General features: G+C 40.0%; 1 protein-coding gene across 1 annotated transcript; it reads right to left on the bottom strand.

The window, feature by feature from the left end:
• Positions 1–118: 118 nt before the first annotated feature.
• On the bottom strand, positions 119–26,544 carry LOC131993777 (NACHT, LRR and PYD domains-containing protein 12-like). Its single transcript, XM_059359807.1, has 11 exons — positions 26,460–26,544; positions 23,428–23,457; positions 19,587–19,700; positions 19,083–19,196; positions 17,513–17,591; positions 17,148–17,361; positions 15,047–16,808; positions 14,777–14,950; positions 12,629–12,790; positions 2,782–2,828; positions 119–1,953 (listed from the first exon to the last, which is right to left on the bottom strand). Exons 2-11 carry the CDS (start codon positions 23,433–23,435, stop codon positions 1,331–1,333), a joined length of 3,297 nt encoding a protein of 1,098 aa, XP_059215790.1. The 5' UTR covers positions 23,436–23,457; positions 26,460–26,544; the 3' UTR covers positions 119–1,330.
• Positions 26,545–26,608: the final 64 nt, after the last annotated feature.

Here is a 26,608-nt window from a genome sequence, read left to right as displayed (position 1 = left end):
TAATAATTATACATCTTTGAATTTTAAAAGGAAGTTCATAACCTGAGAGAAAGAAAACCTAAAATATTATTAGTGCAGATTGATGATTAATATTCACAAAACAAACAAACAGTTCTGACTCTTCAGACAATATTTTTATTGAATTTTACACATTTATAGACAGCAGTGGAACATGATCACCAAGTTACATTTCTCATAAAAAAAGATACATCACATTTCACATATTCCACATAACACAAGTAAATTGACAAACAAAATCAGACAAAACAAAACAAAACAAAACAAAACAAAAGAGAGAAAAACAACAACAACAACCAAACAAAAAAAACAAAAAAAAACTCAGCACCTCACAACCGAGTCAAGGTGAATGCGCACCCTGATTTGCAAGAAAGTTCAATAAGGGTCTCCACACTTTTTCAAATTCCTCCGCTTTTCCTCTGGTTATATAAGTCAGTCTTTCCAGTACCACAGAGGACGCCATCTCCTTCACCCACACGTTTATTGAAGGTATATCCATTTTTTTCCAAGATAGAGCTATCATTCTCCTGGCCCGACTACACAATTGTCCGGGTATATACCCAGTACACACAGCTTTGCCTGGTGGGGCACATTCACTCCCACAATCCTAGATATATACTCAACAACTTTCACCCAGTATTCATTTAATTTTGGACACTCCCATACACAATGGTACAGGGTGCCTTTTCCTTCCAAACAAGACTCTTCAAATTTATTTATTTACTCAAACAAAATACATCAAAAAACTTCACAAACATACTTTTTTTTATTTCATAGAGCATTTTGCCAAATGATTCAGATTATAATATTTGACATGATCAGACAAGTTATCAATACATGTTGATTTATCTGCAAACTGCCTCATTCTGTGGAAGTTAGTTCATTTACCAGCTATTATTTAATCGTCAGAATAAAACATAATAATATATATTTTCTATTATCAGCTGATTATTTATCCTGATATATGATCCATTATTACATTTTAAAATAAAGAGCAGATTGAACGGACTGTTTAATAATAATAAAAAAGCATGTCTTAATTAAAGTTTTCTTACCGAAATATGTTTTGAAATCAGTCCCATTATTTACATTACAGGCGTTTTATTCTGAAAATTTGACCAGAAGTACCTCTCGGAGCAAGACTAACGCTAGCGACATTAGTAAAATACGTATTTTACTTTTACTTTTTTACAGCAGGAGACAGTCTGTCCTCTAACAGGAGGAGACAGTCTGTCCTCTAACAGGAGGAGACAGTCTGTCCTCTGACAGGAGGAGACAGTCTGTCCTCTAACAGGAGGAGACAGTCTGTCCTCTAACAGGAGGAGACAGTCTGTCCTCTAACAGGAGGAGACAGTCTGTCCTCTAACAGAGACACTGAGGAGTTAGAGTACATTAACCTGATCCCAGGATAAAGAGTTTCAGTGAATGTGGTGTTGAAGGTGTGGAGGTGGATCAGAGAGTCAGAGGAGACTCTGTAGAAGGACAGAGAGCCAGCAGGACAGTCCACATACACTGCTACTGTACCAGAGGAGGAGGAGGAGGAGGAGGAGGAGGAGGAGGAGGAGGAGGAGGAGGAGGAGGAGGAGGAGGAGGAGATGCCTGTTCTTCTGTTATTGTGATAGACAAAGTAACAACCACCAGAGCACCACAGACTCCAGGACTGATCATTGTATCCAAACTGACAGTCAGCACTGTCCCCTCTCCTGATTCCTCTGTAACTCACTGCTACCTCAGCGTCTCCGCTCCACTGAACCTCCCAGTAACAGCGACCAGTCAGACCAGTTCCACACAGCAGCTGACACCACCGGTCATCAAACCTGTCTGGATGATCAGGATACGGCTGATTCTCCTCCACACGTGTCACCGTCCTGTTGTTGTCAGACAGTTTGAGGTTTCTGCTGACTGTGTTTGTGTCGACTGTGAGTTGACGCCGATCTGATGGAGAGAAAAAGACCCAGCAGCAGTTTGAACCTGATTACAGCCGTGACCTGATGTCAGCAGAGCAAACATCACGCTGATATTATCCATTAAACATTCAGCAGCAACTGATGGGACACAATGAGGCAAGAACCCTGAAACACCTGAGAGGATTCATTCATCATCATCTACTCATTATTATTATTATTATTATTATTATTATTATTATTATTAATAAACACCTGAGAGGATTCATTCATCATCATCTACTCATTATTATTATTATTATTATTATTATTATTATTATTATTATTAATAAACACCTGAGAGGATTCATTCATCATCATCTACTCATTATTATTATTATTATTATTAAACACCTGAGAGGATTCATTCATCATCATCTACTCATTATTATTAATTATTATTATTATTAGTCATTGTTATTAATTATTATTATTATTATTATTAGTCATTATTATTATTATTATTACTATTATTAATAATCACCTGCTGTCCCCTAAACACCTGCTGTCCCTCTAAACACCTGCTGTCCCTCTAAACACCTGCTGTCCCCCTAAACACCTGCTGTCCCTCTAAACACCTGCTGTCCCCCTAAACACCTGCTGTCCCTCTAAACCCTCCTGTCCCCCTAAACACCTGCTGTCCCTCTAAACACCTGCTGTCCCCTAAACACCTGCTGTCCCTCTAAATACCTGCTGTCCCTCTAAACCCTCCTGTCCCTCTAAACACCTCCTGTCCCTCTAAACACCTGCTGTCCCTGTAAACCCTCCTGTCCCCCTATAGATCTCCTGTGTTTGTGTTGTGATGTATAAACACACTTACACTTCCTCAGACCTGATGTCATCCAGTGGACTCCAGCAGGCTCCGCCCTGAAAGGAGGACACCATTATTCTCTACATTTATTATTATATTACTGTCTGTCCTACCTGACAGTGTCCTCTCATTTGGAATATACATATACTTAAAGATAAAAATGCATATTTGTGACCTGCTCCATCAATATGAGTCACATTGAGCCAGACTCTTAGCTTCATGTCAATACCAACATTATGTTTCTACGCCAAATATTCCATGAGATATGATCATCCAAAGTTCCACTGTTATCAAATGTTAGTTTAGAGAAAAAGGGCTTTAAAGAAAATGATACAGATTCCTCCATGTTTCACATTAAAACACATTTATTAAGACTAGACTCCAAATGAACACAATATTTTTGGGTCAAAGGTCATACCCCACATCTGTATGTGTAGTCTACTCATACTGTCACACATACACATGCACGTGACCACGTGCACGAGCACATACACAACACAGTACAGGCCTAGAAGCCCATGTAGATAAGTATCCAAAACATATGGAACACAACAATGATAAAATATGAACAAATATACTGTACATATGATGTAATACAGAATATATGGTGGGTATTTATATAATAATACTTTAAAAATATTAATATAAAGAATATTTATAAAATATTAGATATCGAGCCACGTGCACACATGTACTTACACTTACTTACAAGTGCATATCCATACAATTAAAAAAATATATACAGACAATGGCCCTTTTAATATAATAATACAGAATATATTTTATATTGTTTCATATTTATTTATTATTATTTCATAATTAAACTGTCATGCATCCGGGAAGTCGGCAGTCCTCTGGTGTTGCTGCTTCTCACACTACATCCTCTCATAGAGTCGTATGGAGCTTCACAAGATGGACCAAATGTTTCTCATCTACAAAATAAGATAACATAAATGAAAAATGCAGTCATCACAAACCTTTTGGGCTGGCTAAATCACATTGAATCATTGTTGAATGAGGCCTGATCATTTCCGTATTATTGCTTGAATGTGATCATTCACTGATAGACAGACTGCAGCACAGGATTTAATACAGCCCCATATTCAGAAACATAACATATTCACCATACACTTTATGATTCACCATATCACATCTTTTAAACAATACTTTTACCATACTTCAGGCTGTTTATTTTGTTATAGCCTAAAGATCTCCTCACCTTTGTGTATCACAGCAACCCTGTCTCCTACAAATGATGTTTGTATATTAGTGTTTAATACTTAGCCTCAGTTGTGTGGTGATAAGGTCATCACTGCCTGGATTATGTTCAGAAACACTTTTTGGAGTGAATGAAACACTGATTTTCCTCATTATGTTAATAAATGTAATTTATAGGAGACGGTAGACACCTGAGACACACGCCCACACCTGGGCTAACGTTACACACACTGAAGTTATCACACAGCATGATTAGCTGCTTTCTTAGCCTGCTCTAGTGATTTTATTAGCCCTTACTAACAGAGAAAAAGAGGATGGTGTAGATAAAGTAGAAGCACTTACCATCAGTCATCTCTTTAACTAGGTCGCGTCTTCTCACCGGCTCCACTTGTACTCCAGAGCAACAAGCTCTTTAACACTGTCCTCCTTTAGATAACTACAGTCAGAGACATTGTATGCTACCATCGGCTCATCCATCAGCGCAATATCTTCCTCCTCTTCTTCCTCCAACTCAATCTCTCCGTCATTATCTTGGCTAACGTTAGCCGGACCGTCCGCGTCCTAGTCGGAGGTCCCGGTGTCTCTCTCTGCTCTCTTCTCATCACCTACCGGTGCGGTGAAATAGTCCATAATTAACTCTGTCCAGTTATCATCACATGTAGCACCCCTGACTCTGATTAAATGGAAAAGTTTTGCAATGTTCTCCTCACATTAATCAACTATTTCAGCCAGCGATCTTCACCACTATCTGAACCACGTCATCCAGCCTGTCTGTAAACAGCAGTGTGCCGCCCAAAACTTTCTGACAACGTTACGTTTAAGAGCTTAAAAATGTATATCTTTCCTGTAACTTTGTATGTTTGGACATTCCCAGAACACATGGTAATGACCTGCAGCCTGACATCCACAGTTCCGCCAGCACTGGGAATTACCATTACTTTGGTGCACCTTCATGAGTGGAGTGACAAAATATCGAGTTACATTCTTCCAGCAAAATTCCTTCCATGCATGAGAATTTGTAATTTTCCATTGAGATACACAGATGTCTTCCCATTCATTGTCCATTATTGTTAGGCCACCTTCCCGTTCCCATTTGTCCTGTATATATTTTGTTGAGGAAATTTCTAAATTTTGCAGACTCTTATGTAATCGGGAAATAACCCCTCTTTTAATGTTTGATTTATATGCATCAATAAATAGTTGGACAAAGGGCTTCCCGGCTTCTCTAGTATCCTTGTTTTTTATCTTACAATTGTAGTAGTGCCGTAATTGAAGGTACCTGTGGAAATCTTGTTTTTCTAGTGAAAATTTTTCCATTAGAGTTTGAAAACTTACGATAGCCTCCTTCTGGGTAATGCTACATAGAAATGTAATGCCTTTTTTAATCCAAACCTTAAATCTATTATCAAGTTTATTCGGTGTGAAATCTAAGTCATATGCACACCAACTTAAAATTTTAATATCTTCATCCAATTTGTGTTTTCTAATTAGTGATCGCCAAACCTTGAGAGAGGATTTTGCCCACGGATTCTCTATTCTATCTATGCATTGTTGTAAGTTTTTGTCCGGTAATGCAGCTTGTATATGAAATTCAGGTATCACACTGCATTCAATATCTTTCCATTGTGCTTTGTAAGTGGGATTGCACCAGCAGAGTAACGCTCTCATCTGTGTTGAGATGTAATAATTCCTCAGAGACGGTAAACCCCAACCACCTTTCTGTTTCGACAGTTGTAATGTTTTATATCGAATTCTGGGTTTTTTTCCCTTGCCATATGAATCTTGATATTATTTTGTCCCATTCAGCAAATTGGTTTTGAGTAATCATGACTGGGAGTGTTTGAAATAGATATAGGAATTTTGGTAATATGTTGATTTTAATTGTTTCAATTCTCGAGCTAAGACTCAGAAAGGGTATGAGATTCCACCTTATAAGGTCTTCTTTGATTTTATGGCTCAGAGGATCATCATTTTTCTCCTGTAATTTTGACAAATACATTTGGTATATATTGATCTGAAAAATTTTCATGATCTTGAGTTTTTGGAAAAGGGGAGCAGAAGGATCTAGTCGTTTTGAAAATGTGGCATTTCTAACTAATCTTTTATGAACAAGATAAATACTATGGAGGTTGGAGGCATATGTACTGGCCCAAACAATGTTGCAGTATATAAGATGTGGATAAATCAAGCTATAATATAAAGTCAGGAGACAATTCTGATTAACCAGGTCACACATTTTCCTGATGACACCAAGTGATCTGGTAACTTTACCACATACCAAGTTGACTTTCCAGCTTAATCTCTCATCACCCAGTAAACATTTTGTGGAAGTAACCTGGGAAATTTCTGTTCCATTGATTATAATTTTTGTTTCATCTTTGCAGTATTTCTTGTTCCTATTAGCAAATATAATAAAATTAGACTTTTTTATATTTAGAGATAATTTATTAGATTGAAACCATTTTGAAACTTGTTCCATGCCACTGTTCGCATCGGAGATAAGGGAATTAAGATTTTTATTTGTTAAGATCACGTTGGTGTCATCAGCAAAAACTATGGGAAGTAAGGTGGAAGATACAGCAGGAAGGTCATTAATATATATGAGGAACAGCAACGGTCCCAGAATAGAACCTTGAGGGACCCCACACATTATTTTAGTCCAACCTGATACTGAACCATTCACAAATACATATTGTTCTCTATCATATACATAGCTGCACAACCATTTCAAAGTCTGTTCATGAAAACCATAATGCTTCAGTTTTTTGATTAAAATTTCATGATTGACTGTATCAAAGGCCTTGGACAAATCTAAAAAGATACCAAGAGCAAATTCACTGTTATTCGTAGCTGCATAAATTTTTTCATATGTTGTCAATTTTGTGACAAGGCCATGTATGCCGAGTGTTTCTTTCTAAACCTATATTGGTGTTCATAGAGGATATTTTGTGCATCTAAATGTTCTAATATTCGCTTGTAGACCAGTTTCTCTAAAACCTTTGGAAAACAGGGCAGAATTGATATTGGACGGTAGTTTGTGAAGCTACTAGGGTCCCTAGATTTAAAAAGAGGAATCATTTTAGCGACTTTCATACTTTTAAGAACAACTCCATTTTCCATAGACTTTCCACAGATGTATGTGAGTGGTTGTACAATATGAAAACTAACCTCCTTAAGCAGTGATGAACTTATTTCATCATGACCTGCTGCAGAATTATTGACAGCTTAGCTTACGCCTTACACCCCTACTGGGGTATAGGCCGTCGACAAGGGACCTCCAGAGTTCACGGTCACTGGCGTTCTTTTCTATCTGCGATCAGGTGCCTCCCATTCTCTTGGTGTCTGCCTGTAGGTCCCGGCGCCAGGTGTTTTCAGGACGTCCTCTGCTTCTCTTCCCTTGAGGGTTCCAGGTCAGAGCCTGTCTGGTGGTGTTTGGCACTGGTTTGCGTAATGTGTGCCCGATCCATCTCCATCTTCTTCGTCCAATTTCGTCTGCTGCTGGGGGTTGTTTTGTTCTTGTCCACAGATCATTGTTGCTGATCTTGTTCTGCCAGTAGATTTTCAGGATTCTTCTGAGACATTTGTTTATGAAGGTTTGCACTTTATTTATTGTGATCCTTTTGATTCTCCATGTCTCTGCCCCATAGAGCAGGACGGATTTTACATTGGAGTTAAAGATTCTGATTTTAGTTGTTTCCCGTATCTCTCTAGAGTTCCAGATGTTCTTGAGAAGTAGAAATGATGTCCTTGCCTTACCTATCCTAGCTTTTATGTCTGCATCTGTACCACCCTGACTGCTGATGATACTCCCCAAGTAGGTGAAGGACTCTACCTCTTCTAACATGATGTCACCAAGGGTGATCGGTTCCGTACTAGTTGTATTTATCCTTATGTTTTTTGTTTTACCCTCATGGATGTTAAGTCCTACTTGTGAGGAAGTCTCTTTGAGTGTATTGATCTTGTCTTGCATCTGGTGGTAGCTATGTGACAGTAGTGCCAGGTCATCTGCGAAATCTAAGTCATCCAGTTGTGTCCATAATGTCCATTGGATTCCGTTCTTCCTTTGTTCTGTTGTTGTTCTCATGATCCAGTCAATGGCTAGTAAAAACAGGCATGGGGATAGAAGACAACCCTGTCTGACCCCAGTCTTGATCTGGAACTGTTCTGTGAGCTGTCCATCATGTATCACTCTACAGGTCATTCCAGAATAGCTGTTTTTAACGATGTTCACTAGTTTAGTGGGCACTCCATGGTGTCTCAATAACTTCCATGCTGTCTCTCTATGTACACTGTCGAATGTAGTCGACAAAGTTGACATAGAGTGGGGAGTTCCACTCTAGTGACTGCTCTATGATAATGCGAAGAGTGGCAATCTGGTCGACACAGGACCTATTCTTTCTAAATCCTGCTTGCTCGTCCCTCAGTTGGTGGTCTACTGCATCCTTTATTCTGTCCAGGATGACTCTATTTAGCACTTTGCCTGGCACAGAGAGTAGGGTGATCCCTCTATAGTTGTTGCAGTTTCCCAGGTCTCCTTTCTTTGGGAGCTTGCTAATAAGGCCATCTTTCCAGCCTGGTGGTATCTCTTCTTCTTCCCAGATCCTTTTGAAGAGTGGATGCAGCAGTCTCACCGTGGTACCAACGTCTGCCTTTAGGGCTTCTGCCGGGATGTTATCTGGCCCAGTTGCTTTCCCACTCTTCAGCTGTTGTATCGCTTTCCTGATCTCCTCTCTGCTGGGTATGTCACAGCTGATGGGGAGGTCGGTCTGTGCTGGTTGGATATCTGGTGGGTTTACTGGTGGGGGTCTATTCAGCAGTTCCTCAAAGTGTTCTGCCCATCTGTGTAGTTGTCCGTCCTTTGTTTTAATGCTGTTTCCCTCTTTATCCCTGACCGGTCTTTGTGGCCTGCTGTATTTGCCCGACAGCTTTCTGGTGGTGTCATACAACTGTTTCATGTTTCCATTTCTTGCTGCTTCCTCTGCTTCTTCGGCTAGGTTGTCGATGTATTTCCGCTTGTCCGCCTTAATGCTCCTCTTAACCATTTTATTGATATTTGTGTACTCTTCTTGTGCCTTTGCCTTGGATGTTCTTGTACGGCTGTTTGTCACTGCTGCTTTCTTCTCTTTTCTTGTTTGGATCCTTTGTTGGGTTTCTGTAGATATCCACTCTTTTTGCTGGAATTTCCTGTAGCCAACCACTTCTTGGCATGTGGATATTAGTGCGTCTTTAATATGTTGCCACTGACTATCAATGCTGTTTTTGTCTTCAAGTAGGTCCTGGAGAACTTCAAATTTGTTTGATAGTTTCAGTCTGAATTCCTCTTGTTTTTCTGTGTCCCTCAATAGGCTCACGTTGTATTTCTGTCTGTTAGCTGTTGTCTCCGTCTTGTTCTTCTTGAGCTTGAGTTTCAGTCTAGCAGTTAACAAATGATGGTCAGATGCTACATCTGCCCCCCTTTTAACTCTCACGTCCTGTAGTGATCTTCTGAACTTCTTGCTTATGCAGATGTGATCTATTTGGTTCTCTGTTGTGTGGTCTGGTGATACCCATGTTGCTTTGTGGATCCTCTTATGTGGGAAGATGCTGCCTCCGATAACAAGCTTGTTCAGTGTGCAGATATCCAGGAACTTCTCACCGTTTTCCCTTGCTTCTCCAAGTCCATGTGTTCCTATCACCTCTTCATATCCAATGTTCACTGTTCCTACCTTTGCATTAAAGTCACCCATGAGGATGGTGGTATCTTTCTCTGGATATTTGTCCAGGATGTTCTGAAGCCTGTCGTAGAACTCCTCTTTTTCTTCTTCTTCACTGGTGTTTGTTGGTGCGTAGCATTGGATGACATTCATCTTTATCTTCTCCTTTGTTGTTCTGAATGATGCTGTGATGATCCTTGGTCCATGGACCTCCCATTCTATCAGTGCTCTCTGTGCGGCTCTTGATATCATGAGAGCTACCCCTTCTGTGTGTGGGGCATCATCATCTTCATGGCCGGAGTAAATCAGCAGCTCTCCACTCATTAATCTTTTCTGGCCTGATTGTGTCCATCTTGCCTCGCTGATGCCCAATAGTACAAGATTATAGTTTTTCATCTCTTGTGCTATTTGGAAGGTTTTCCCTGTTTGATACATTGTTCTTACATTCCATGCCCCAGTGGTAATGTTCTTCCTGGTTGAGAGAAGGGTGGTCGGTCCTGCGGCTTCCAGGGGCTCCTGGCTTTCACCACACAACGTCATTTGTCTTCTAGCTGAGGAACTACTCTCTCCCAGGTCTGTGTCCTCTCTTAGTTCTCTTGTCGTCATTTCTGTAACTGCAAGTGTTTTACAGGGTGGGGTTGTTGGCCCCACGCCCAACCCCCAACCTGGAGGACCAGGTGCTGCTTTTCGTCTGGCCTCTACTCTAAAACCTGCCCGGCATGGTTGCACCTACAAGGGGTATGAATCCCCGCCAGTATAGCCTTTAGAGTCACGGAGGTACGCAAGCCTCCCCACCACGGCAAGGTAGCAGCATTGGGGAGGTAGAATTATTGAGATCAGCTATTATTTCCTGTACTTCAGTAGCACTTGGTGGATCAAATTGCAATACAGAGGGATAATGACCATGCAAGTAGTCAAGTGGACTTCCAGCTGTCTTCTTGATTCTACTAGAGAGAGAAACACCCACATTAACAAAAAAAAGTGGTTAAAACTACAGGATGTATCATACGGGTTGATTATTATTCTCCCGTCACTCAAAAATTGTGATGGGAGTGCAGAAGATGCTTTCGTTTTATTTAATAATAGATTGATGTTTTTCCAAGTGGATCTAATATTACTAGCAGATTCCTTAAATTTCTGAGCGAAGTAATTCATTTTTTGATATACGAAGTAAGTGGGTGAATTTGTTTTTATATTTCTTGTAATTTGTAGAATTTAATAGGCATGGGTTTGATAATATTTTTTTATATAATTTGTTTATTTGACAGAAGATTTTTTTAAGCCAGTGGTAAACCAAGGTTTGCCATAATTAGAGTCCCTCTTTTAATGTTACCAATTAGAGTAGCAGAAGTACTTGTTACTCTGGTGGGCTAATAGATCAAAGGATGCAGATAACTGGTATACATGGTATTCAAAAAATGTCCTGTTTGTGTGTGTTTCTCACTCATGAACAAATTGATATTATATTCTCCAAGCAGATAAAATAATTTTCCCTCCTTGTTTATCAGATCTAGTGTAATTGAAAGAGCCTCATAAAAGTTATCAATATCAGTATCAGGAGGACGATATATACAGCCAATTATCATGTTTTCCACCAAAGTAGGAACAAGAGGGGATTTCCACAAAAACAGATTCTGCAATACCAGATTGAGATTGTAACATATGATCTTCTCTATGGATAAATTGGATATCTTTATGCAGAAAGAGGGATACTCCTGCATGATGAACAGCATTATAATTGGATAAGTCATAGCTAGATTCCACATCTTTAGCCAACCAAGTTTCCGAAAGGCCAATAACAGAAAATTCATATTCCAAACTGGACAAGTAATGAATTAAAAAAATCATAGTTCTTAGGAAGGCTGAGTATATTGAGATGAAAGGAAGACAATACATTTATACCTAATGGGAGAGCACGACAGAAGGAGTTAAACTGACTCTCATCATAGTATTTACAATTTGCTGACCCATCTATTGCTAAATTTAAAAAGTTTGAGTCAGGGTCATAACAGCCATTTTACCGCAAGTCATTTTCATTATTGATTTTAAATGGATTAAAGACTACGTGATCGGGGTAATTGTGATTTTTTCATCCCAGATAAGAGGCTAATGCATTCATTATTATTGAGACTATGGAAGGGAAACAGCGTAATACATTTGTCACATGTCCAGTTTATCCAATTATTAGCATTTAACTTATTAGTGGGCATACATTTTTGATGGAATAGACGTTGGCAAAGTCCACAAGTGAAGTCCAAGAATTTCAAACATCTCTGACATTTTTGACAGATGTTTTTTAAAGTCATGAGATGTGATCAAATATATGAATATGAATGACATACAATGGGAGGGATGATCCGATTCATGAGTTATACAGATCTGTTATTTTTCATGGACTGCTTGTGAGGGGGGGGGATGGACAATCAGCTTGTCATGCTGCAAGTAGGCAATGTCCCCATGAGCACGAGCCTTCATGGCTGGCAAGAGTTCCTTGCGTTTTTGCCTTACAGCTTCAGTGTAATCCTCATGAATGTATATGTTAGATGCCTTGAGATTTTTTGCCCTCTCCAAGATGGCAAGTTTGTCCTTGAATTTGAGATGTTTGACAATGATCGAGAGTGTCATCTCTGTCTGTCCTACCTGACAGTGTCCCCTCTGTCTGTCCTTCCTGAGAGTGTCCCCTGTCTGTCCCACCTGAGAGTGTCCTCTCTGTCTATCCTACCTGACAGTGTCCCCTCTGTCTGTCCCACCTGAGAGTGTCCCCTCTGTCTGTCCTACCTGACAGTGTCCCCTCTGTCTGTCCTACCTGAGAGTGTCCTCTCTGTCTGTCCTTCCTGACAGTGTCCCCTCTGTCTGTCCTACCTGAGAGTATCCCCTCTGTCTGTCCTACCTGACAGTGTCCCCTCTGTCTGTCCTACATTGAGTGTCCCCTCTGTCTGTCCTACCTGAGAGTGTCCAGTCTGCAGCGTGGATCCTCCAGCAGCTTCTGTCCAGAGTCTCCTGGATGGTTGTAGCTCAGGTCCAGGACTCTCAGGTGGGAGGGGTTGGATCTCAGAGCTGAGGCCAGAGAAGAACAGCCGTCCTCTGAGACCAGACAGCCGGACAGACTGAACACACAGAACAACATCAAGTCACATAATCTGAGGTTCCTGTGAGGACCGGAAGGTTACTGCAGCGCTGCAAAACATGTGAAATGTCTTCATGTAAAGAGATTGACACTAAATAAACCTGATTTGATTGAAATCATAGAAGCAAAGACAATCATATGCAGGTCAAATTATATGCTTTAATGTTGTAAGGACCAAGCTAGCTGTATAGGCCTCAAACCAAGTTATACTGCCCATTGTTCAAACACGAGGGATTATGTTAATTGACGGCCATTTTGAGAGTTGCGCAACCTGTGCAAAGCCCTGGGGCTCCTCTCCTCAACACTCATTGGCCAACTGACCACTGACCGGTGACGCTCGCAAGCGCTGAGCGCAGTTTAGAAAAACCAACGCACCTCCACCATCAGGTCGTTCTCAGGTTTTCCATTAACCTAAAGAGACGTCTTCCAGGTACCCAAGGATTATTGTTTTCCCTCTTTTTTTGAACAAGACAAAGGGACCATAGTTTTTCTAAAGTTTGCTTTTTGGCCAGAGTAAAGTCAGATTAATTACCTTTGTGCAACGTTTTTAAAGGACTCAGAAACCAACCGGTTTATTTATTCAATTAGGGAAAGTGAATATAACTCCAAAGGAAAAAAAGATTCCAGATTCCCTTTTTCTCTTTCTCTGTCGACACTTTTTCTCTGCATCCTTCATCCGAGGATAATAGACTGTTGCAAGGGACTCTCAAAGGCTGAAAAACACCTGATCGACTCCACGTGTTTCCACACCGCCGCCTGACCGAGTCAGCTGAGAAATCACGGATCGATTTCTCCCAAGTAAGGGCTTAATATATCTGGGCTGGAGATTTTAGTTAAGAAAGGTTTTTCTTTTAAATCTGAATTGTGGATTTTACTTTTTGTGTCACCATAGTTGTTTTACTTTGGTGCGCTGTTTTCTCCATCTCTCTCTCTCTCTCTCTCTCACTGCGCCGGCTCCAATCGGCGCATCTCTCTCTCTCTCTCTCCTTGTTCTTATTTTGCTGCTGGTGTTATTACTGCATTGTAGAGGTTCTATTTGTGTTTGACCGGCACGGTCAGTTAAACTGTGAGCGACCCCCGACCGGCGTTATTCGCCGTCTCTCCCTCACTCTCTCTCCCTCTCTCTGCCTCTCTTTTACGCACGCTGTGCGTAAAGAATCCCAGGCACTGTTCCGTGGTTGATTTTGTTGTTGTGTTCAAACTCCAACGCTAATTCACCCACGTTACTGTACGATTTGTTTCTCGACGCCACGTGGGCACTCAACCCCCATTGTTGGCGTGTGTATTTCACCTGGGTTCTACGCGGCCAAAAGGAGGGGGCGTTTGCAAGCTGCCCTCTCTCTCCGCCTCCTCTCTCTCTCTCTGTCTGTCTGTCTCTACACACACACACACGCCCTCTCTCACCTCAACCACACATACACACACACACACACACACATACACACACATGCACTCTCTCACCTCAACCACACACACACACACACACACACACACACACACTCACCTCAGTACACATAGACGCCCATATACATACATACATATATAGTTATATATATGTATATATATACACACACGCGTACATAGCTTCATACATAAATACATAAATTATTAATAACTATCACTGTGTGCCTTACCTGTAATTTACAGTATTTTACTTTAATGTTCTTACTGTAAATAAACATTTTTTCCTATTTTAACGAGTAGTTTCCTGGTATTGTTTATGAAATATTGTGTGAAGGCCAACCTCTGACACGTCAAGGATTCATTGACTTTTAAGATTTGAGACTGTGATTTTTGCTATCTTTCCTCTTCCCAAGTGAAGAGGTGGTGCCCGAGGATAACTTTAATTCATTTAAAGTGTTGAATATTAATTTAGTCAATTTCTGATAGCAAAATTGACCTAAATTAGCTTTTACCCCTACAATGTGAATCAGGATTTAAATGGTCATCAGTTAAACATGCTGACCTGAGAGTTTCCAGTTTACAATGTGGACTCTCCAGTCCAGGACACAGCCTCTCCACTCCTGAATCCTGCAGGTTGTTGTTACTCAGGTCCAGCTCTCTCAGACTGGAGGACTGGGAGCTGAGGACTGAGGACAGAGCTTCACAGCTTCGCTCTGACAGGTTACAGACACTCAGTCTGAGGAGACAGCAAGAAGTGAATATATGTAGTAAGTCAAGAACTCCGTAGAGTATTTAAGTTATGGCACATAAATCAAACTACTTCTGTCCTCACAGAGTTTTGTTGGAGGCTTTTACCACTGGCAGCAGCCTCAGGAGAGCCTCCTCTGAAGCAGAGTATTTCTTCAGGTCAAACACGTCCAGATCTGTTTCTGATGACAGTAAGATGAAGACCAGAGCTGACCACTGAGCAGGAGACAGCTTATCTGTGGAGAGACTTCCTGATCTCAGGGACTGTTGGATCTCCTCCACTAGAGAACGATCATTCAGTTCATTCAGACAGTGAAACAGGTTGATGCTTCTCTCTGCAGAGAGATCTTTGTTGATCTTCTCCTTGATGTACTGGACTGTTTCCTGATTGGTCTCTGAGCTACTTCCTGTCTGTGTCAGCAGACCTCTGAGGAGAGTCTGATTGGTCTCCAGAGAAAGACCCAGGAGGAAGCGGAGGAACAAGTCCAGGTGTCCATTTGGACTCTGTAAGGCCTTGTCCACAGCACTCTGGTAGAGACGCGTCTCTGTTGGTTCCTCTGCTATCAGATTGACTCCAGACTTGATGAAGGTCAGATGGACATGAAGAGCAGCCAGAAACTCCTGAACACTCAGATGGACGAAGCAGAACACCCTGTCCTGGTACAGTCCTCTCTCCTCTCTAAAGACCTGTGTGAACACTCCTGAGTACACTGAGGCTGCTCTGATATCGAAGCCACACTCTGTCAGGTCTGAGTCATAGAAGATCAGGTTTCCTTTCTGCAGCTGATCAAAAGCCAGTTTTCCCAGAGACTCAATCATCTTCCTGCTCTCTGGACTCCAGTGTGGATCTGTCTCAGCTCCTCCATCGTACTTGATGTTCTTCACTTTGGACTGAACCACCAGGAAGTGGATGTACATCTCAGTCAGGGTCTTGGGCAGCTCACCTCCCTCTCTGGTTTTCAACAGATCCAGAACTGTAGCAGAGATCCAGCAGAAGACTGGGATGTGGCACATGATGTGGAGGCTTCGTGATGTCTTGATGTGGGAGATGATTCTGCCGGCCTGCTTCTTATCTCTGAATCTCTTTGTGAAGTACTCCTCCTTCTGAGGGTCAGTGAACCCTCTGACCTCTGTCACCATGTCAACACAGCCAGGAGGGATCTGATTGGCTGCTGCAGGTCGTGTGGTTATCCAGAGGCGAGAAGAGGGAAGCAGAGTCCCCCTGATGAGGTTTGTCAGCAGCACATGCACTGAGGTGGACTCTGTGACATCAGTCAGGATCTCAGTGTTGTGGAAGTCCAGAGGAAGTCGACACTCATCCAGACCGTCAAAGATGAACACAACGTGGAACTCTTTAAACCTGAAGATTCCTGCTTCTTTGATTTCTGGAAAGAAGTGATCAACAAGTTCCACCAAGCTGAACTTTCTCTCTTTCAGCACATTCAGCTCTCTGAAAGTGAATGGAAATGTGAAGTGGATGTCCTTGTTGGTTTTGTCTTCAGCCCAGTCCAGAGTGAACTTCTGTGTTAAGACTGTTTTCCCAATGCCAGCCACTCCCTTTGTCAGCACTGTTCTGATTGGTTCATCTCTTCCAGGTGAGACTTTAAAGATGTCTTCTTGTCTGATTGTTGTTTCTGGTCTGTATAGTTTCCTGGATGTTGTTTCAACCTGTCTGACCTCATGTTCCTCATTGACCTCTGCAGTCCCTTCCTCTGTGATGTAGAGCTCTGTGTAGATCTGATTCAGAAGGGTTGGGTTTCCTGCTTTAGAGATCCCCTCAAACACACACTGGAACTTCTTCTGCAGATTGGATTTTAGTTTATGTTGACAAACTCCCAAATTACCTCCTGAATGAACAAACAACAAAGAAGATCAATAAGTCAAAGAAAATATTCTTGGCTCCATTCTGTGTGTGGTCTTTGGGTTGGAGGCCCCCTGACAGTCTGAGGTCCTGGGAGACGGGCCCCACTGGTCCAGTCTAGAATTTACTCATGGACACAAATTGCAGAGCTGCATCTCAAACTAATCTTCAGCTTCCTAGCTTTCTGTTTCACTTCTATGTAGCATCTACAGTTGAGGGGCTATCTCCCTTTACAGACCTCATCCCCTCCTAAAAAACACAACAATGGGTCTGTGCTAGGGAGGGGGCAAGTGGTAGAAGTTAAGCATTATAGAAATTGTCATACCTCGCTGCAGGAAGTCAGCCAGCTCCTCCTGCTTCATTCTCCTCAGGAAGTGCTGTGTGATTTTCCGAAACACCTCTCTGCTGCTCCTCATCTGCTCTTCATCCTCCTCATCCTCCCTCTGACTCTCTAAAGATTCTGGATTGTCAGAACTCAGAAGTTTCTGGATCTTCTTCAGCTCGTTCTTCACAAAAATAATGATGTTTTCCTGCAGAAGCTGGAACAGAATATTATAGGAATCAAACTAAATCATGGAAACAAACATCAGATTCATGTTGGACAAACTGACAATCCACTGGTCTAAACAGTGCAGCATGGAGAGGATTGTGAACAGAAAAGACGTAAAAGTAGTTCTTGAATGTACAGACCATAAATATGGAGTCCAGGTGTGTCTGATGCTGCTGGGCAGACTGACCTATGGGAACCTCTGAGCTCTCCTGGTCCACTCTGCAGAGGAATCATCAACAATTGGCTCACAATAAGTTGCCACCATAGTATGTTTACAGTTTATGATCTGCATAAATAATTACAACAGTTAAAGATTTTGCGTCGTGACTGATCATGATGAAAGCCAGATGCAAACACCGTATATTAAAGTGAACACAGTGATGAATGGGCCCGTCAGGGGGTGGTGGTTGGTTGACGCAGCCATGCATTTCCAGAACCATTGGACAACACATGCACAACTGAGATGTTATTTCCTGTGTGTGCCACTGGAAGTGAAATATTAAAAATGTTGTACCACTTCCTGTGTCAGTTATACGCAAAGTTACAGTTCTACATGTGTAGACCGGACCATGTAAATTTGATGTATATCGGATTATCTTTGTAACATCAAGCCAACTTCCTGTTTTCAGTAGGTGACACTATAACTATGTCTAAATATGTGTAAAAGTCTCCAGGCCTGGGCTCCAGCATGTCAAATTTGGGGCAGATTGGACTCTGTAAATTATGAAAGCTTCCTGTGTCATTAAGAAACATGCAAATTGCAGGCATCTCCACGGCAACACCTTTCCACAAAAACCCAAAATATTTGCAATTTAGCATCTCAATAAACTAGAGCTGACATGCAACACCAAGCCCAATTACAACATTCAACTGAAATCTATACTAATTTGGACAAAGGTAAAAAGTCCAAAAGTCCTTCAACATTCATTCATTATCCTTAACTGCTTATCTGAACTTGGGTCATGGGGGGCTGGAGCCGATCCCAGCTGACATTGGGCGAGAGGCGAGGTCCACCTGGACAGGTCTCCAGACTACCACAGGGCTGACACATAGAGACAGACGACCATTCATGCTCTCATTCATACTCAATTTAGAGTCACCAATTAAAACTAAGCTGCATGTTTTTGGACTCTGTGAGGAAGCCAGAGGACCCGGAAAGAACCCACTCTGATACGGAGTCCTTAAACACGTGTTGGTGAAAAGACATTAAAACACAAAATCCAAAATGGCGAAACTTCGGGCATCAGAACAAAAACAAATATTTTAAATATGTTGTTAAAAACGAGAGCAATGAATACACCTTTTTTCTTTGACACTGACATTAGTTTTGGGGTGCTATAGAGACCAATCAATGAGGAATGTTGCAATTCTGATGAGTTTGCCAGTTTTTATGTGTTTTCAAACATCTGAAGTCCTTCAAAAATGTGATTGTGCATAAGGAAAAATAATAATCATCTGAAAAAATCGGTTCCTTGTACTTTCAGTGCCAGGAGCAAACTGTGTAAATTAATAATCTTAAAAACTTACACTGAGGGGAAATAAACAGTACAGTGGAAGAACTCCCTCACTTCTCTGAAAGTAGTTCCCAGACTTCTGCACAGACTTATTCAGCTAGTTCCCAGACCCCACACCTAAATAGATTCTGTATCTAGTGACTGATGATCAGAACACTAAACCAATCTGTATAAATCATCAGTTTTAAGTACTTACACTGGGTCATCGAGAGGACGTCCATCTTTGAACTTAATCCAATAATCTTTAGACTGGTCACTCTTCATGGACACACAGCTGGGTACAGGGGACTTTTCTCTCTGCTGCTGGACACTGAAAGAAACCCTGAAGTTTACTGAGCAGACAATATTTCTATTTTGGTTTTTACTGATTTTATTGGATGGTAAATGTAGCTTTATTTCAATCTATGCCTGTCTTTGATACACATTGTGTATTAATGCTTTTTTAACAAATTAGTCAATTCTGGTATGACATGTGTTGGGTTTCTTTGTCTTGTTTCTTTGTTGTTGTTGTTGTTGTTGTTGTTGTTATACTGTTTCCCTAACTAAGTGCCTGTACTCATACATACAGATATGACTGTAATTTGGACACAGAAAATAAAACCTAGTTCCCAGACCCCACACCTACATGGATTCTGTATCTAGTGACTGATGATCAGAACACTAAACCAATCTGTATAAATCATCAGTTTTAAGTACTTACACTGGGTCATGGGGAGGACGTCCATCTTTGAAGTCAACCCAATAATCTTTAGACTGGTCACTCTTCATGGACACACAGCTGGGTACAGGGGACTTTTCTCTCTGCTGCTGGACACTGAAAGAAACCCTGAAGTTTACTGAGCAGACAATATTTCTATTTTGGCTTTTACTGATTTTATTGGACAGTAAAAGTTACTTTAGTTCCATCTATGCCTGTCTTTGGTACATGCCGTGTTTTAATGTTGTTGTTTTTTTTAACTAACTCATCACTTCTGGTGTTGCACCTGTTGGGTTTTTTGTTCTTGTTTCTTTGTTGTTGTTATTGTTGTTGTTGTACTCTTTCCCTCACTAAGTGCCTAAGTTTAGTCATACGTACAGTTATGCCTGTAATTTGGACACAGAAAAAAAAAAAAATTTGCACACCTCTGCAACTAGTCCCCACACCTCTGCTAATTGTTGCCAGGAGGCACTAAACCACTCTGTAAAAATCAACAGTTCTATTTCTTTCTTACTGACCGCCAGAGACGGTGCTTTAAGCACTGGATATATTGCACTTCATAAATAATGACTCCCCTTTTAGTAAGGACAGAAGAATATTTATTTAAACTTTAGCTTAAGCTGCTTATTCTGTATGTATACATCAAACTGTATTTTTGCACATGTTTATTTGCACACCTGATTATTTACACACCTGTATATTTGCACACTTACGGTTCTATGAATTCTGGATGACCGCCAGAGTTCTCTGTCACTTGGATCTCTCAGTTTCATGAGAAGATCCAGTTGGAACAGATCCTCTGGTGACACCGGAACTTATAGATGTTTTATAGAATTTTCAAATCCAGTTACACAGTGCTTGCAATTCCTTTGTGGTATGGACTGTCAGATATACAAGTAATTCCTTTGAGGTTTTGGAAACCAGTTTCCAAACATACCAGTCATGCTGTATTGAAGAAGATTCTAATATTACAATTGAGACCAAAACCTTTTATGAGAAGGGCAGATGTTAGCACAACATTACATGTAAGCAAAGATGGCCAAAGACTTTCTGCCCAGTAGTACCAGAGTAATTTGGTGGGTCCCTGGGTAATTTGGTTTAATTTCCCCGCGCGGGCGGGGAAATTAAACGTTTAACCAAACCGGCAGTCAGTCGCGATAGTGTTATCATTGTTTTCATTCTGTTTTCACAGTATGGTGCTAATGTAATGCAGGGCAAGGAAAAATAGTTTTACTTATGTACCATGGCTTTACCGCAAAACCGAAACTAAAGTGTAAGTCCACTTTAAGCAGAGCCCAATTAACAGCTCCATTAGTGCATATAACAACACTGCCACCTACTGTTGAGGAGGGCGGCCATTTGTGAATCACCAGCTGTTTGTGGATTCTCTCGACAAGAACGTCTCAAAAATACGTCTTTGAGGAAAGAGATGCGTGTGTGTGATTGGCGATCCACAAATGCAGAATCACATTTCACAAGCAGAATTTTCAGTTTTACAAATACACATTTATTTGTAAAAACCAACACAAAAGTGACAAATCCTATGACGGGCCGGTATTTCAAAACTTGTAATCCGGATCAGGATAACCCGGATAACGAAATCCTCCTTTTCTCAGTCATGGATCAAGGTGATCCTGCTGACTTTATCTGAGTATTTCAAAACATTGGCAGAGTGGATCACCGTGACGTCGATGTGGGCGGATCTGGATTTCCAAATCTTGTCGTGTCTCCGACTCTGGGATCGAAACATGGCGGACTACCTGACGAAAGGAGCAGGGAGCACCACTTTCACGTCAACAGTGTAAGTTAACCGTCATCTAATGTGTAGCGGTTTTAAGACCATACGAACGCCAACCAACATGTCCCGCTAGCCAACTTCTTGAATTGTCACCTAATTAAAACCAGGCTGCAGCGATCGCTAATTGAGACGCGGCCGTGCTAACGGTAGCTAACTCCGCTTCATTGACTTGTGTGTTACGCAGCAAGCGGGCTAGCGAGGTAGCTGCTTTGTTGATTAATTTTAGTCTTTGGTTTAACTTATAAAGGAACTAATTGGACGTACATCATACCTTAACTCTTTAAACTAACACCAAGTTGTTTAGAGTTTATTAGCGTTACATCATTGGCAACACGGCAGACTTAAAAAAAAAATCTGCTCCATGTGTACAGAGCAGGCTGCTGCAGTACTTAGGAAACGTAACGTTACACGGTATTAACTATACGGGTCATTCAGAAGTGTCAGAATGCTCCAGTAATGCTAGTGATGATGTCATGCTTTGTGTACGTAAAGATATACTCATACACCTTCTCTTTCTTCTACTTTCAGAGTCACTCACAGCCATTGACCTCTCAGCTATTAAGGACAACCGGGCTCTATGAGTGATGGAAATCCTTGGAAACACTTTAATTGTATTGATCCATTCAATGTTATTGGATTCTGAATAAAGTGATTGAAACTGCTTGAAATTGTAATTTCATTACTTTCATGCTATATAGCTTGGTCAGTGACACAATAAGAAACATTTTTCATCCTAATTTGTCTCCCTTATATAGAAGACTCTCACTAAACATAATTATGGTCATTTATAGCAAAATATCATCTGATTAGATGAAGTAGAATAATCAGTTTGTACACAAACACCTTACTGCATGTTTTTTAAAAATCACATTCAAGCTATTTCCAGACATTTTAAAAGTACATTTTTAAGTTTGACAGAATTTGTCTTCAATAATCAGAAGCATGAAAATATACCTTGAAAGTGCTTCAATGTGATGCATGATATATTTACAGCAATTTCAGAAAGTGGGGTCAAATATTTTACTATGCTTTAAATTTCTTTCAATTAGGCTACTTTAATTATTAAAAGTAAAACACTAACACTTGAGTAAGTGTAATGAACACCTTGAGTAAAAATATCTAGGAGAAGTAGAGCTGAGACTTTGTCAATCTAAGTGAAATCCACCTCTGAGGTGGGATCAGAATGATCCTGAAATTTTGGTACCAAGTTGATCCAGATATCTGCCTGAAGTTTTGAAATACCCAAATCCAGCCTTTTATCTGGATTCAAGGGAGGATTGGATTACCGGAGTGGAATCCTTATCTTCAGGATCAGGGTTATCTGGATCCGTGTTTGAAATACCCAGTTTTCAGATCAGATCTAGATTTAATCCTATCCGACCAGGATAATCCTATCTGATCACTTTTGAAATACTGGCCTCAGCTGTTTCTTTGTGGATCTGTGTGGATCTTGTCAAGAACGTCTCAAAAATACGTCTTTGAGGAAAGAGATGCATGTGTGATTGATGAGTCACACGACAGAATTTTCAGTTTTACAAATGTCTTTTTTGTTTTTACAAATGGAACATTGGGTATTTACAAATACACTATATATTTACAAATACACACTTATTTGTAAAAAATTACAAATTACGAGTTACAAATTAGAAATGTGTATTTGTGGATAGCAAAACGTGTGCAAATCAGGGAGTATTTGTAGATCACCCTCTGTGCATTTACAGGTATTAATGAGACAAATTTAAGCCCATACATTATAAGGTTTTTATAAACATGTTGAACATTTTTCTCAAGAAATTTGTTTCAAAGGGAACTTGTTGCTTCGACATATTCATTTAGCTGCTGGCAACCAACAAAGGCTTCAATAACATGTAATAGAAGCCTCATAGGGAAGTGAAGTATCAAAGTCCAAACTGAAGTCTAGCATCATATCATCATATCTGTTTTATGGGTTTATGGCTTTATTATGTCCAATGTTCAAGCCAAAGAGAGAAAAATCAATAAACAGTAAGTAACAATGAAATCAAATGTAATGTGAAGTGTTAATACCGTTTCATGTTGGTGAGAACCTGCAGCCACCTGAAAGACAGACACAAATGTTGTAAAAAACAGTTTTCTCCACATATTGAAGTGTTGTCATGTTCCCAGCCTCTCCTGTCCTCTCCTCTCTGCTCTGTGTAAACAGCCTCTCCTGTCCTCTCCTCTCAGCTCTGTGTAAACAGCCTCTCCTGTCCTCTCCTCTCTGCTCTGTGTAAACAGCCTCTCCTGTCCTCTCCTCTCTGCTCTGTGTAAACAGCCTCTCCTGTCAGAGGATTTGTCTCCATCTGGTGGCAAATAAATAAACTGCATGATGTCACTTTGAACTGTTTACAGCTTTTCAAAAACAATGACATGGATCTTTATTTATGGGCTCTCAGAATATAGTTATTGTGCTGAACACCTTCTTATTTTATTTTTTTTATTGGTGAAATGACGTAACAAACAAGATGACATGAGAGACAAATACACTACACCATGTGGACCACAAGTAGAGACAGTAGACATACAGCGCAAACAACAACAAAGAAAAACATAAATGATAAACGATTTGGACAGAGGCATCACAGGTGTTTGTGTGCGTGTGTGTGTGCGTGTGTGTATGTGGAGGAGGGCCAGATGCTACGACATATATATAAAAATATATAACATGATTCATTTATATGTAAAACAAAGCAAGAAGCGCTAACGAGAGAAAACAAATAAACAAGAATAAATAAAATAACTAATTAAATAAATTAATAAATAAATAAATAATAATAACAAAAATAATAATATTAAAAATAATAATAATTATATATATACCCACATACATACATATATAAAAAAATAAAAAATGAATAAACAACATATAATATAATATATAATATAATAACACAGGGGGATGGGAGACATCACCACATAATATAGTTTGATGCAATATAGAACAACATCTTACACAATGACGAGATGTGCGAGATCAGACACATAATTGTAATTGACCCAATATAAACCAACGCATCATGACAATGATAGCCACAACAACAACATACGTCGCAGTGGGGGGGCGAGGCCAGATCAGAGCGTCAGGGGGGGCAGGCCAGGGGACCCCCAAACCGGCCCCAAGTAACACAGTCAGGCGTCTCAGCGGGAGGCAGGTAAGACAAAACAAGAGTTCCTATTTTTTTTTTTTTTTTTTTGATTGATTGATTGATTGATTGTGCCTTGGGTCGCAGCCGAACCCGAATGAGGCGGCTGCCGGCCAGTTGCCAATCTTGCTGTGGCACTTCCTGGTGTGGGCAACTTCCAGACCCATGGGAGGAGGTCTGCCTGCTGAGGAGTGGGTTTATTTGGTTTCATTATTGTTATTATTATTATTATTTATTTATTTTTATTATCTTTGTTTGTTTGTTTTTGTTTTGTTTGAAAGAGTCCTTCTCGCCTGCCTCCATCCGAGGCCCCGCCATGCCCCAAGAGAACCGGCCCGGAGCCCCCGCCCGACCCTGTCGCAACGGCGTCACCATCATGGGTGTTGTTAGAAGAGAATATTAATGATCATAATAATAATAATTAGATAAGTAAGATAAGAAGCTATAGTTGTGATGATTGCATAATAGGTAAATAGGATAAGTAATAACTGTATTTATGGTGATGATATGATAATTGAATAGGATAAGGAACTTTAGTTATGTTGATGGTATGGTAATAATATTAATAGCATCAACGGAGTTAACTATCATAATCATAATATTTAGCCGTAAGCTTATTCGTATTGATAAAATCAATAAATACAATTAACAAAATGAGGATAATAAGTATTACAATCATAGTTACAGTAGTAACGAAAATAAGGATAATATAGTAATTAAGTTAATTGTAATGGTAATGAAGGAAGAGCAAAAATAAATAAATAAAATAAACAAATAAAAAATAAAAAGTAAGATATTTAAATCCGAATAACAAGAAACCAAGGAAGAAAGAAAACGTATGCATATATATATATACCTATGTACACACTTCCACACACACATAAATAAATATAAATGAAATAAAATGGGAAAAGAAAAATAATAATAATAATAAGTAAATAAACAAATACTGTATATATATTGATATATACATACATGCGTACATACGTAGACAAATGTTTGTGTGTGCGTGCGTGTGCGTTTGTAATTGTGATTTTTTTATTTTTCCCTTTATTATAATTTTTATTTATTTTATTTTTTGGTATAATAATTTTATTTTTTATTATTATTATTAGTGCTGAACACCTTCTTAATGCAGAAGTTCACCTTATTAACATAAAATGAGTTTCTCTCCAAGTGTCATTGACCTGTAAAAACCTTCATCACTGCAGGTTAATTAAGTGAATTATAAAAGTTACAGCAATGGTGAAATTAGAACTATTCAAGATAAATAATATCAGTTGTTAGTTTTATACTTTCTTCACAGGGATTTGATGACGTGCAACAAGTGATGAAACTCTAAATAACTTCATTAATATACGAGCAAAATAGTATATTTATAAAATGATTCGGCTAAAAAAAAAAAGCCCTCCTTTAAGATGTTCAAAGACTGTGATTTTAAAATGTATTGAAAACCTAAAAATCTAAATTATTATTATAATTTCCATTTTCTTGACGTTGCATTGTTTATGTATGTAAATGCAACGTCACAGTCATGAAAAATAAACATAAATAAAATACAGCAAAACAGAAATGGGTGTCTGGCGCGCGCCCTGATATTAAAACGTGACTCACGTCAGCCCCTCCCGCTGCTGAAAGGACGCTCCCATGCGCATGCGCCGACCTCGAAACTTTTACAGCGTTTAAAAACTTTGTGAAATCAAACAAACAAACAAACAAACAAACAGTGAGGGCAGAAAGTGTTTGTTTGTTTGTTAGTTAGTTTGTTTGTTGTTCTTCAGAGGATCCAGAGACGTTTCCGTGTCACAGTGTAAACAGCTGACTGAAGTTTTAAAGCTTTAACTGATTTTAAAGTGAAATAGAGAAACAAACAGTAAGAAACAGTCCGACAACAGAGAGGAAACAGGCAGCACGAACCTTCAGCCGGAGAAGAAGAGGAGAACAAGGAGAACAACGACGACGACGACAAGAAGAACAAACTGCGTCACGACGAGCGATGAAAGTGAAACTAAACTACAAACAGGAAGGGGGCTGAGAGAGATTCTAATAATTCAAAGCAGAAAATA

The sequence above is a fragment of the Centropristis striata genome, chromosome 20 (assembly GCF_030273125.1).
Source record: "Centropristis striata isolate RG_2023a ecotype Rhode Island chromosome 20, C.striata_1.0, whole genome shotgun sequence".
Taxonomy (NCBI): domain Eukaryota; kingdom Metazoa; phylum Chordata; class Actinopteri; order Perciformes; family Serranidae; genus Centropristis; species Centropristis striata.
The sequence above is the reverse complement of the archived record's forward strand: the minus strand, read 5'-3'. Positions and strand labels throughout refer to the sequence as shown.

Excerpts from the sequence above, each read along its gene's own strand:
- LOC131993777 (XM_059359807.1), bottom strand. Across the intron at positions 12,791-14,776 it reads TGTAAACTGGAAACTCTCAG|TCTGTCCGGCTGTCTGGTCT; the intron begins GTCAGCATGTTT and ends CTGTGTGTTCAG. Across the intron at positions 1,954-2,781 it reads GACATCAGGTCTGAGGAAGT|ATCGGCGTCAACTCACAGTC; the intron begins GTAAGTGTGTTT and ends TCTCTCCATCAG.